This window comes from Periplaneta americana, chromosome 4, assembly GCF_040183065.1.
Source record: "Periplaneta americana isolate PAMFEO1 chromosome 4, P.americana_PAMFEO1_priV1, whole genome shotgun sequence".
Lineage (NCBI taxonomy): Eukaryota > Metazoa > Arthropoda > Insecta > Blattodea > Blattidae > Periplaneta > Periplaneta americana.
Window position 1 is genome coordinate 24,608,172 of NC_091120.1, and position 12,707 is coordinate 24,620,878.

Sequence of the window (12,707 nt, forward strand, 5' to 3'; positions counted from 1 at the left end):
TTTGCTCCTGAGCATGCTCTTCCTTCAGATCTTCTTTTAACGAGATGGGAGATCTGGATTTCTGCTGCTTTATACTACGCCAGAAACTCCAATCAAATATAGTACGTGACGGATCGCATGCATAGACTGTTCTGGAGATGAATATGCTTCAATTCAAAGTGAAAAAAAAAAGTTACTGGTATTGCTTTCTAATGTTTCAATTGGCCGTTCTTATGTAGCATATCTTTATTATATTTACCTGCAGTCGTTACCAGACATGATAAAAGAGAAAAGTATTTATTTTGTGGAACCTTTGAAGATACAGTACTGTGAACCATCAGAGAAAGAATGTAGGTACTCACAAGGTAAATTCAAGATTTCTAAATGTGATTTTTAATGATGTCCTTTCATGGACACCTGTCATTCTTAGGACTTTCTTATCTGGAACAAAAGTATGTTTAGCTTCAAATGAATTACTCTAGAATATTAATTCATATTTCATTATAGAATGAGAGTATGCAAATTATGCCATTTTAAGTTTGATTTATATCGCCATAGAAGATGAGGATCTTAATGCAAAACAGGCAGAGCTTAATTATTCTTCTTATTCCCTTCAAGTATTAGGCCATATGGCCTGTTATGATCTCACAGTTGAATTTTCAATCCACCGCTTCTTTGGACAGTCAAGAGATCACTTCCCATTTGGACGATAGTGGAGTATGACTTGGGATTCTATCTCTACGCATGCGATGCAGATGATTTATCCAGTTGTTTCCATAATGTTTTACGTGATTAATTACAGGTTCTAGTTGTAATTCTTCCATTACATCTTCATTGCGTTTGTGATCCCATTTCGTATATCCCACTGTATATCTCATAAATTTCATTTAATTAGCAATTATTCTGCTTTCGTCTTTCTTCCCCAATGTTCATGCCTCACTGCCGTAACAAAGTACAGGTCTCGCCAAGGTCTTGTATAGGCGAATTCTAGTATGCCTTTGTACTAGGGAAGGTTTCATAATGTTAATCATTCCCATTGTATTAGTGTATTTAGAAATTTTCTGTGAAATGTCTACTGCATCAAAAAAAGATAATGTGTATCCTAGTTATATAAAATAATTTACTCTTTTTAATATTTCTGAATCTAAACATATTTTGCTAGACACAGGGTATTTTCCGCAGAAAGCCATAATTTTAGTTTTTTCTTTATCGATTTCCATATATTTTATTCCAATTTTGTTAAAATTAAAAATTGAACGTTGTAATTCATCTTTTGAGGATGTCACCAGAGCTAAATCGCCTGCAAAGAGCAATGAATCTAGTTATAAATGTCTATTGAGTTGTAAATATATCCATGAGCTTAATTTAGGAATAATTCTATATGTGTATTTCCAATTCAAGTGATCCAGTTCCATTGCTATGGCTATTTATGATAAATCGAATAAATCAAAGTAATTACAGGATAAAATAAGTTTATTTTCATAAATCTCTATTTTATTTGCATAAAATGTTATACCAATAGCCTATTAAGAAAAACAGTGTTAGTATTATTAGTGTTAAAACGATTTTTTAAACTTGTTTTCATTTCTGCATAAATAATCGCAACATGTTACACGATATTATATTTTCACATTCGTATGAAGATCCGTTTCGTTAAATAGCCACCAATTCTTTGACTTCAGATGAAATGTACTCCTAAAATTTATTAATACTAAGATATAACATAATTAACGTCTACCGTTTTTATTTTTCGCATAACCAACTCAGTTACAGGTTTCTTGTCACCTGACTGACCGGACCAGGACATCTGCTGATTGTTGCGATATAAAAATGTGTCTTCTCTCTTCTGTGATTGGCTACTTCGTATCATTTTATTTGGTTCTTTCGAGATATAGTATTGCTGTTCGCATAGGTGGAAGCAGAAGCGTTGTATACGAGGAGAACAACGAATGTTTTTAATAATTTCGTAATGAAGGTAAGTTTTATTAACATTACATGCTTCATAACTGTTTTAAACTATTGTGTACATTTATGCTGCACTTAATTTTTTAAAATCAAATTTACTTGTATATGTATAGCCTATGATCTGCTGAGATTCGGTATTTATGTCAAACTGAAACCAGTGATCTATGATATTACGATATTTCGAGTAACGTTACAATCTTATACTTTGAAAATTATAATGTGTTTCGCAACGAAATACCTTACAAAAGTATTCCAATATGTAATGCGCAATTTGAAATTTCTTTATATTGATAGCTTTATAATATGATCGTTTTCTGCTGTAACGTCATATCAAAGACATTGCTTTGGCAGTTGAAGATGACTTTTAAATTCAGTGCATAAGCTTGAATAGGTTACAGATAACAATCTGTAACCAAGTTAACATAAACAATATTTCCCGTCACGAAATGAGTTTTCATGAACTTACGATCACCAGAAAACACTTTAATATTGCTGTTTAGTCAACTGTCCGAAGACAGGTCTGAACCTCAAAAATGATACCAAGAAGGCACCACTTATAGGGCAACTAGGCCAGGAGTTAATGGGGTATGGTGACCAGTTTCTTTCCCCCACTTTAATATATCGACTACAAATAGATACCAATATATTACACTGCTAGCCGCCTATCCCATTATCTCCTGCCTAGTTGCCTCATAAGTGATGTCTTCTTGGTATCATTTGTGAGCTTCAGACCAGTCTTCGGACAATCGACCAAACAGCAATATTACACTGTATACCCATATCTTATAGAGATGGGCATTTAATTTTACTAAACGTATTCAGTCAAGATTATTACGTAACTTTATTTAAAAATTGTAACTAAACGTTTTAAAAACATATTTCTACCGTAGCTACATCATAGGAATACTAAAAGCAATACGTAGGCTAATAGGCCCTATAAAGAATTTACACCTGATTCTACTGGCGAACTAGAAACTTACAGTACGGTATACCAGTATTGTTTGGCGAAAAGTGTGATGTCAAGGTAAAACTGCTAATTTGCTAACTCATGTACAGTACTGATACTGATATGACAAAATTGTTGATTTTTTTTCTTCTGTTCAACATTTGAACAATTTACTCAGCATATAGCAGTGGTCATCAGCACAGTGCACCCTCGGGCTAGCATCTCTTACCCGCGTATAAAACACTGCACTGGCGTACATCCGTGGCTACTGGCGGATATGCTTTCTCCCTCTTCCTGCTGCACGACGGGGCATATTACGAAGCACTTCTACCCTTTACCCATTTCAGCAAGTGCTGACGACCACTGATATATAGCGTAGGCCTATTCGATTTGTTGAGATTCCTCGTAAATTTCCATAAATCTCCAAACAAATGCTGTGATGTTACTATATAATCGACCATATCATTCTTTCCTAAGTTTCTTCTCATTTGCAAATTTATTATCGTGCCAGTACTTCATTTTAACGACGCGAAGTAACTTCTGTAAATCTCGGCCACCTCTCAGCAAAAGACATGGACAAGAGACAGATGGATCCTCCGCTTTGGCTCTGAGGTTTAATTCTCAGTGTAGGCCAGAGGTGGTTATTTCTTCTCTCAATGTGCTAACCTTAATCCTCCCACTAACCTTAGCTGAGCCGTGTCTGTGGCTCAAGTCCTAACGCGCTGGACTTCCATCCAGGTGGGCGGGATTCGATCCTCGGCCGAATCATGATGGAATTTGTAGCGGACAAAGACGTTGTAGAGGGTTTTTCTCGGGGTATTTCCGTTTCCTTTTATAATTCTACGAACACACTTCACCTCCCCTCATTTTATCTCAATGTTTTTAATTGTTTTATTTAATGACGCTCGCAACTGCCGAGGGAATATCAGCGTCACTGTTGTGCTGAAATTTTGATGCCAGTAAATCTACTGACATGAGCCTGTCGCATGTTGGAAAGTCGTCCTCCTCTTATAAATTCATATTAACATCCCTGCCAGGGATAACTTCTATCCTCCCCTCACAAAATATAATTGCTTTAATACGGATACACTTTATAAAGTGCAGTATAAAGTATCATCACCGCCAAGGTGACAACAATCAATAACTTAGGAATTACACATCTTATCTTAAGCCTGGTCATGGATATTATTATCATCATCATCATCATCATCATCATCAAAGATGCAAGGCAAGCTACTCAGTACGACCAAGCGTTGAGTCGTATCGAATGAGGATATTAATTTTATGTATGGTATTCTCTATCTAGGATTCTAATCCCCCCTCTATCAGAAATCTTACTTCGCACCCTGACCGGTCCCATACACTGGCCGAAATTTCATGAGAAAATTTCTTCCCCCATGAGGACTCGAACCAGCACGCATTCCGTAATGCGAGTCCTAGGTAGGATGCCTTAGACTACGACGCCACAGCGTGGATCTGAAATTCTCAAAAGATGCCATTTAGTCCTAAAATAATGTAATTCGCCTTATAAGGGCGTTCGGCATATTATGGAAAATTACTGTTAAACCTAAGATTTGAGTGAAAGATTCTTAGAGATTACAGAAAGCCTTGCAGTAGTTTAATTTCCAGTTTGTTTTATTTATTATAAAAATGATTTAGTCTAGTCCCACACCATCCTACTAACTGAAATATTGAAACCATATGCTTTGAACACTACAACTATTTAAGCGTGTGTCAAATTCGTGTTAAGCGCCAACCTCGAACGCAGCAGAAACGAAAGTGTTTCGACCAATCCTATGAAGTAGGGTCTGAATCTGATTTGTAATGTAATTGATAACTGTTGCTTTACACATTTAATCAATTTTATGAGCTAAAACTATTTAAATATGTGCATTATTTTATTCTGATACGGTGTACAGTAATATAATGTTATACTATTATGTTTATAACACCAAATTGTGGTCATTTCACAAATTAGGATTAGGGGGTGAGAACGCCAATTTCAATAGCCCATTCATTCTGCACCTGAGATCCTGAGAAGTTAAAACATGAAGTATGCAGGTGAATTCTAAATGGCTCTGTCAGAAATTCGTGGCTTAGGTAATTTACTGGAAACAAACAAAATCTCCATTCGAAAGGTATAAGATTAAGCTTATTTTTTTTTCTGTGCATTGCTGTTTGTGTGACGAACACGACGATCCCATTTAATGTGTCAGTTCCTAACTGGTTGACTATACGCCTGTGCTTCAGTCGAGTTACTGCACCCTTTTTCTGTGTTCGGATAAATGTGATTGACTATAATACATCATTCCTAATAAATGGTTATCCTCGTGCATGTTTAATGCGTACATTTTATTGTAGTGGTCTTATTAGTGATATCTGTGTATGGATTTGGAAATTGAGAAGTGACGTGGGCGGTTTACATATTTGGTCTCAGCTGTCAGCGAGTGGCACATACAGTTGACACCAAAAGTGTGTTTAGATTCGTGTTCTTAACCCAACAGTTTAATGAAATGAAATATTACTTTAATTAGTGACTTAATACTGCTAGGGACAAGATATGTATAGAAATCGTTAATAAATTTTTGTGCTATATTCCCATACGTCGTATGCCAATTTATCATTTCAATAGGCTTGCCGCATTCCTGATCAATTGAAAGTGCGGTTAAACGAGCTATGAAAGTGTTTCTTAATATTAAAATATTATCCATTTATAGGCATGTTAACCCACCTAAGTTCTGTGAATGCATTGTTAGAAATTTAGATCTCATAAGGTTTTTATTGTTTTTATAATACCCCGTGCTCTTCAGCATTAAAATGGGGTTAATTGAATTTCACGTCAAATATTGGATTCACGATCCTTATGTTAGACTTGTGCCGATTTTAGTCGGTTTTTTGTGTTTACAGTGTGAGCAGGATGGACAGGCTATGCGTGGTGGGATTATGGATAAAAATCTGGTTCCGGGCAGTTTATCGCCCTGGTCACTTAATGGAGCCCTTTCAGACTATCCTCAAGTAAGTATCACTACCAACGACAACATATACAAGATTAAGAGCGACAATTCAAAGAGCAGTTCATTTTTTGATAACTGTTACATTGTATGATCAGTCTCTGCTTGATGTTGCTTGCAATTTAAGGCAAGACTGTTGTAATCATTCATTATAATTTTTATCTTTTCTTTAATTTCCTAATGTTAACACAGTAAAGAAGTTATAGGTAAAGTTAAGTAGTCATAATTTTTACTTTGGATATACTAAAATATAAGAAAAAATATCGTGAAGTTGAAAAATTAAACTTCAAGATGTTCTTCGAAGTGCAGTAGAGCCATTTCTTTCAGGCATCTTTTGAGCAATTGTTTGATTGCATTTTCAGAATTTAAAATGTACCAATAGTAGTTTAAGACCCTGCAATCCTATCACTCCGACTTGTCAGATGGTTTATGTCAGAGGTATTCAAACTATGAACTCTTTACGCCTACATAAAATTCAATTATGAATAGGCCTACATACGTTTTGTAATTAATCGTAAGAATGGGCTGCATAGTTGGATTATTAAAATGGATACGATTGTCACTCCTAACGTAGAGGGGCTGAAATTTTTAAATAACTGTTGCAAGGAGTGGGCCTATATTTTGTCTTGTTAAAGAAATGTGAATATTTAAATATTTGTTATGAGATGTCAACGAGAATTCTACGTCAAATTTCTTAGGAATCCAGACTTAAAATAGTGCCTACTTGTAATGTATGTACGGTATATGTGCATCCAATGCCTACCCACTTCACTTTACGTGATTTGGGTCCCACATATTGCGGATAGATGGCAGGACTGTGACCCATTTTCTAGTTGTATACCACTTCGGCGGGCTTTGTTTCTTCAACTGCATGAGAATTTTCATCAGCCCACACATGCTGATTACGAAAATTCACAACACCATCTCTGCTGAACCCCCACTCATATCCGCAACCAGACTTTTGTTTTTAGTATTTCTTGCGACATATCATTATTCCATGCCAAGGGTGTCAACTACGGTATGACTTTCTGGTACTCTGCTGTATTGTAGGGCAGAAAAATGCATTGCCATAAATGGATGTCACATTTAGCACCTCCTATGAACAAGTGTTCAGATCTCAGAAAGAATGTGTTGTAAGACCCATGTTTATTAGATACTATTTTCCTATTTTGATGCATACTATCACCTCCTAAAATATTGGATACTTTTTTAACATTCTGTATACAGGGTGTATCTATATATGTCCATAAATGCGGAAGTGTATTCCTGATACCAAACCATAACAAAAAGTTCATATGAACATGGGTCTGCAAACCCTTCGTTAGGGAGTTATGGGTTTATTGGTAATGGTACATGTGATACATTTCACAACACACATTTACAAAAATTGCTTCAATGCATACCCTGAGCCTGCATTCCATACTTTGCTGTACTCTGTGCAAATGTCCTGGGGTGTTAAGGATTTGATCAAATGACGTGCTGCTACCGTATTCCCATCTGCTAGGCCATAAATGTGCGTATCCATCATTTCTCTCACTGAATACATCTTGTGATGTGATGAATGTTACTGTGAATAACACAAAACAAAACAAAAGGAATTCAGACAAAACGAAACAAATGTCATGACCAACTGTAATGACGAAAGCGGGAAAAATGCAAATTTGAGATGAATTACATAATCAGGGGTCACTACAGGAAATTCTTTCATAACTCCCTAATGAAGGGTTTGCAGACCCATGTTCATATGAACTTTTTGTTATGTTTTGGTGTCAGGAATACGCCCCCACATTTATAGACACATATATAGATACACTGTGTGTGTGTGTGTGTGTGTGTGTATACACGTGATTTTTTTTTTTTTTTTTTTTTTTTTTTTTTACTGAAAAATTTCCTTGGTAGTAATTGAGTCATGCTTCCTATTTTGGCTGCGTCTTAAAACTACATCAAAATTAATTTCATATTTCTTTGGTTTAATCGATTAGATTTGTGATCGCTGCCAAGTATATTTTGTTTTAGGGAAAATAGCAGACCATTTCACTTCTTGCTGTCGTGATGAGTAAGTTTATTTACTGCAACCAGCAACGAATGAAACACTGAAACTGCCAACGATTTACGATTATTTTACGAATTTTATTTAGGGCGCATATAAGATTCTACAACTCTGATATATCATTCGCCTCATTTTCTGCATCTCAGCAATAGATTCCTCACAACAGCCTATATTGCTGAAAATATACAGCATAATACATAAATAACTTACGTCTCTGATCTTCTGTCATTTACAATTCATTACGAAGTTATGGAAAATTATATGTCATTGATTCAGATCAATGGTGATACAATAAACTTACTGCATGGGACATTGCGGGTGCCTTTGTCTCAATAGATGGTGAGCCACTAAAATACCATTATGTTGTGCATGGCAGAGAAAGGGAGACCAAATTATGCCCTCACTGTGATCTGATTAATTATATTATCTCCTCTTCCCTGATTAATCACAATTGCAATACAGTATCCCACGCCAGCAAAACAAGTCCCTTAGAAAGACTTTACTTCAGTTTGTACCAGTTTGGATTGCTGTTAGTAACTGTTTCTCACACAAATTAATCTAGCAGTATTTTGTAGATCAGTATTGTCTGGAGGAAGTGCAAAAATTACAGTTCCTAAGAAAAGACCAAAAGGTATTACTTGCTGATAAAATAAGAGGCCTACAAGATTTTGTAGTCTCTTGATCACCTCAGCAAGATCTCTTAGTGAGAAAAAGTGATTCTGCCCTCTACATTTCAGGGTAGTTCACGAAACATGCAGCAGCTATACCAAGATGCTAAGTCTTTTGTTCAAAGCATGACAAACCTTACATTTTCTTAACTCTTGCCTACAATCCGCAATGACCTGAAATAGCTACTGCATTACTCCCGCATGAAAAACTCGCTGATCGTCCTGACATCGTTACTTGCGTTTTTGCATTGAAACTCAAGAACTGAAGACGGATAGGTTCAAGGAAAAGTATTTGGCATAAAAAAACATTCAGAGGAAGTATGTTTACTATTATGGAAGCAAATAACTTTCAAAATGTCTGATATTCTTCATTAAAAATAAATCTGAACAATTTTTATTTGAGCTTCTTATGGACTTAGTTTGCAGCATTTGCTGCACAAGCCACTAGTAATTTTAGCGAGGCTTTAAGTCGCACAGCATTGATTAGAAATCTGTAAAAATACGATTTGTTAAAGATTGACTTTCTTGTGCGAGGTTATATAACAAGACATCATTCAGAATATGAAGATAACCATTCAGCATTCATCAAGTTGGAAAAATTTGTCCTTATATTAATACACGCGAACTTAGAAGTGAATTAAAATGACAATTTAAAAATAAAATTTAAGGAAATGATTGTACTGATAAATTCCATTTTCGCATCATGCTTAATTAAATTCATGCGAGTTTTCTAATAACTTAAGTAGAAACTACCGAGTGTGAATTGGTTTTTGCTTGGAAAACTTGATTACCTCGAAAAGTGTTGATAAATATTACTAATACTAATAGGGTGACAAGAATATAATTTCGTAAGTGGAAGATAATCTGAAATAACTTTACCTGAAATTTTAACATTTTGTGTGATATTAGTCAATACTGGAATTTCTAATTTCTACATCTTTAATAATTGTTTCAGAATGGACAAGACAGAGATATGCAGAACCAAGATGGAGCTCCATACTCTGATAACTCCATGGTGGACGATCTGGTGGCAAAAATATTGGATGATGACGCATTTGTAGTGGGTGGTGGACCTAATGACTACTTGGCAGGGTATTTACACTTGTATTTTCATAGCATTGTATCTTAGTTGTAGGTAACTAATTACATCTATAGAGTTTTAAAGATACTTCTTGCCTTTATCGCACACTAATATTCTTCAGTATATCTCTATAACTTATTTTGAAGTAAATGTGTGATGGTACATATCTTTGAAAGTGGCGAATTCTCAATGTTTGAAATAAGCTGGAAGTTAATTTGTTTTTAAATGACATTGTGAAGTTAACTGTCAACTACTGACTTACTTTGTACAACATTATTATGTTACTGATGGATAGAGACAGGCAAAATATGGAATTTTATATTCTAAACATGGGAACAAAAATTTTCACGGTTTACTATGCAGAGAATGCAGTTAATACAAAAAAATTATATTTCATAATTATATGAATATAATTTTTTTGTATAATTTTCCATATTTCATAACAATCTAAAGGCTGGTTCACAATAAACCGGAAACTAGAATCGGAACGAAAACGAAAACGGTAAAATAGTTAAAATGTGTACATTTAAATGTGAGCATTCACAATTAACGAAAAGCTTGCCGGAGCCCGGGATCGGGAATGAAGAGTTGGCCAAGTTTCAACTTTGGCGTTCAGGTTTCCGATCACAGCCCACTAGATTCATTCTTTTATCATCTAAAAGCTATTTTGTCGTCGTATATTTTGTAGCAAGAAGACCATGACAACCTATGCATTATTTTGTTCTGTGCTGTGCATCATGGAGCAAGTTTTATTTAATGAGATTCTAATATTGAGTGTTGAGGAAAATCCTCAAGTTTACGATAAGTGGCGCGCCTCGTATAAAGATGAGAAAATGAAGGAGAATACGTGGCTTTCAATAGCTGCATCTTTGAACATGATCGGAAGCGAATCATATTTTATTACTGTATTGGTTGTATTACACACTACATATTCATGCTTCAATTCAATAACTACTGTTGTGTTCATTTTTGTTCTATTACAAATGTTTCTTCTCTAATTATTTTACGTTATGGTAGACTTAAAATAGGTTGTGATAATAAATATGCATGGGCATATTTATAGTACCGTACCTAATGAAATGTTTCAGTTGAAATTTCGAAGTTTGTTAACTTGTGTTTATGTTGGCTGCCTTGTATTCATGAGAGAACGTCATTGGTCAATTATACACAAATAACATCAGAATGCGTAATATCGACTTTACATATTATTATTGACATACATATCGATATGCATAGTCGTCTATGTTCTCGGTTTATTGTGAATCAAAAATTTTCATATTCACGTCCTCTGCTTCTTGTTTTCATTCCGGTTCTCGTTCCCGGTTTATTGTGAACCAGCCTTTAGTGTTTCTCCGTATTTTGCACAATTTTTCCCCTCCATTAATATTTCTATAACTACCATTGAACCAGGTTTCCAGATATTATAATGAGACAACAGAGATATTTTCCAGGAAACACTTTAAAAATTCAAGTCACCCATTCCATCAACATTTCAGGATTCCCAAGGGCAAGTGAAATCTCCAAATTCCCCTTTGGAGTCATTGAACTTGTAGCATCTATAAATTTGAGAAGTTAAAACAAAAGTGGTTCCTCTTCCACCTTTGCTCATTCTTCTGAATCTAATGAAAGTCATTTCAGTGTTGCCACATCTACTTTTAAATTAATGCTTTAAGGGGAGGCAGAGGTGAATATTTCAAAATCCACAAAATTTATCCGATTTGTTTGAAATTGATCATGGATACTAAGTATGTTATTAGTAATGGACATACCAAGTTTCAACTTTCTAAGTACAATAGTTCTGTAAATATTAATAATTTTATAAAACTTTATATCATTTGATATAAAATGCTCCATGCACCATATTGTAAGAAATTTTCAATATTTCTGTTTATTTATATGTTCAGAGAAGGTATATAAATAATATGTATTAGTTTATTATGGGAATAATATAGTAATACAGTTATCTTGGTTTTAATTTCATACTTTTAAGGGCACAAAATCAAAAACTAACATCGGAATATCAAAATAAAGATAATAAAAATGGAAAAAAACCAAATTTTCATTTTTTCTTCAGTTTTGTTCGAAAATTTCACCTCTGCCTCCCCTTAATCGGGTTTCAAGAATCAGTTTTTCTGTGTACTTAATTTCTCCTGATTTTGCAATTTCATAGGTTTTTCATCGTACAAAACAATATCAACTGACAATATATAATGTTTTTCCAGAAAATATAGGAAAGTTATTTTTGTTCTATTGTAACCAGTGTTGATTCCATCCAATGCAAGAACTTTTCTTTTTGTTCTCTTCAGTGGTGATTGTTTAATTTTGCAGATTTATGATATTTTATTTGGTAGCAAATTACATATAGACAAAATTATTAATCTCTAAAAGTTTGTTATGTAAATAATGATGTAAAACTGCTCCAAGTGGTTGAGGAATGAAGATATTTTAGCATTAAATTATGTATTTCATATTTTGGCAAAATTTTCTTTATATTGTTCTGGTCTCTAGTGATGAACTTTACTTCGTGCTCATATTAAGTGTAGGGTTAATATAGGGTCATTCCACAGTAAGTTTCGTTAGTCACAGGACATTCAGAATGTTATGTATCTAATAATAATAAAATACAGTATTAGTCACAGGACCAAAGTGTGGAATGACCCTATAACAAGTCGACAAGTCATAAAATAAGATTGAGCTCTGCATGGAATCACAAAGCAACACGATGCCTGATTCATGAGACGATTATGATAATGATATCAATGATGAGGAGGAAGATAATGACCACAGTGGTGATGATGGTAGCTAAATTGTAACTGGTGATGATAATGATGACAATAACAAGAATGGTGTTGACAGTTATCAAGACTCAGATTCTCAGGTTCTAATTTCTTTCTATCCCATCGCTTTTAAAATTACGTTTTATTTTCCACTAATGACGACAATCAACAAGTCTAAATGAAACATATTTACATGTATTCTATTTGGAACACATTTTTGCTTTCAATTT

At 34.5% G+C, this 12,707-nt stretch overlaps 1 protein-coding gene across 5 annotated transcripts in view; it reads left to right on the forward strand.

The window, feature by feature from the left end:
* Window positions 1–4,860: 4,860 nt before the first annotated feature.
* LOC138697610 (uncharacterized) overlaps window positions 4,861–12,707 on the forward strand; it is a 41,395-nt gene continuing 33,548 nt past the window's right edge. Inside the window, exons 1-3 of one of the 5 annotated variants that reach the window (XM_069823009.1) lie at window positions 4,861–4,990; window positions 5,798–5,905; window positions 9,575–9,711. In XM_069823009.1, coding sequence (XP_069679110.1) covers window positions 5,819–5,905; window positions 9,575–9,711 — 224 coding nt within the window. In that variant the 5' untranslated portion in view covers window positions 4,861–4,990; window positions 5,798–5,818. Of the gene's footprint in view, window positions 5,029–5,053; window positions 5,212–5,240; window positions 5,363–5,797; window positions 5,906–9,574; window positions 9,712–12,707 lie in introns of those variants that run through there. The other 4 variants (XM_069823005.1, XM_069823006.1, XM_069823007.1 and 1 more) reach the window with 4 other exon arrangements.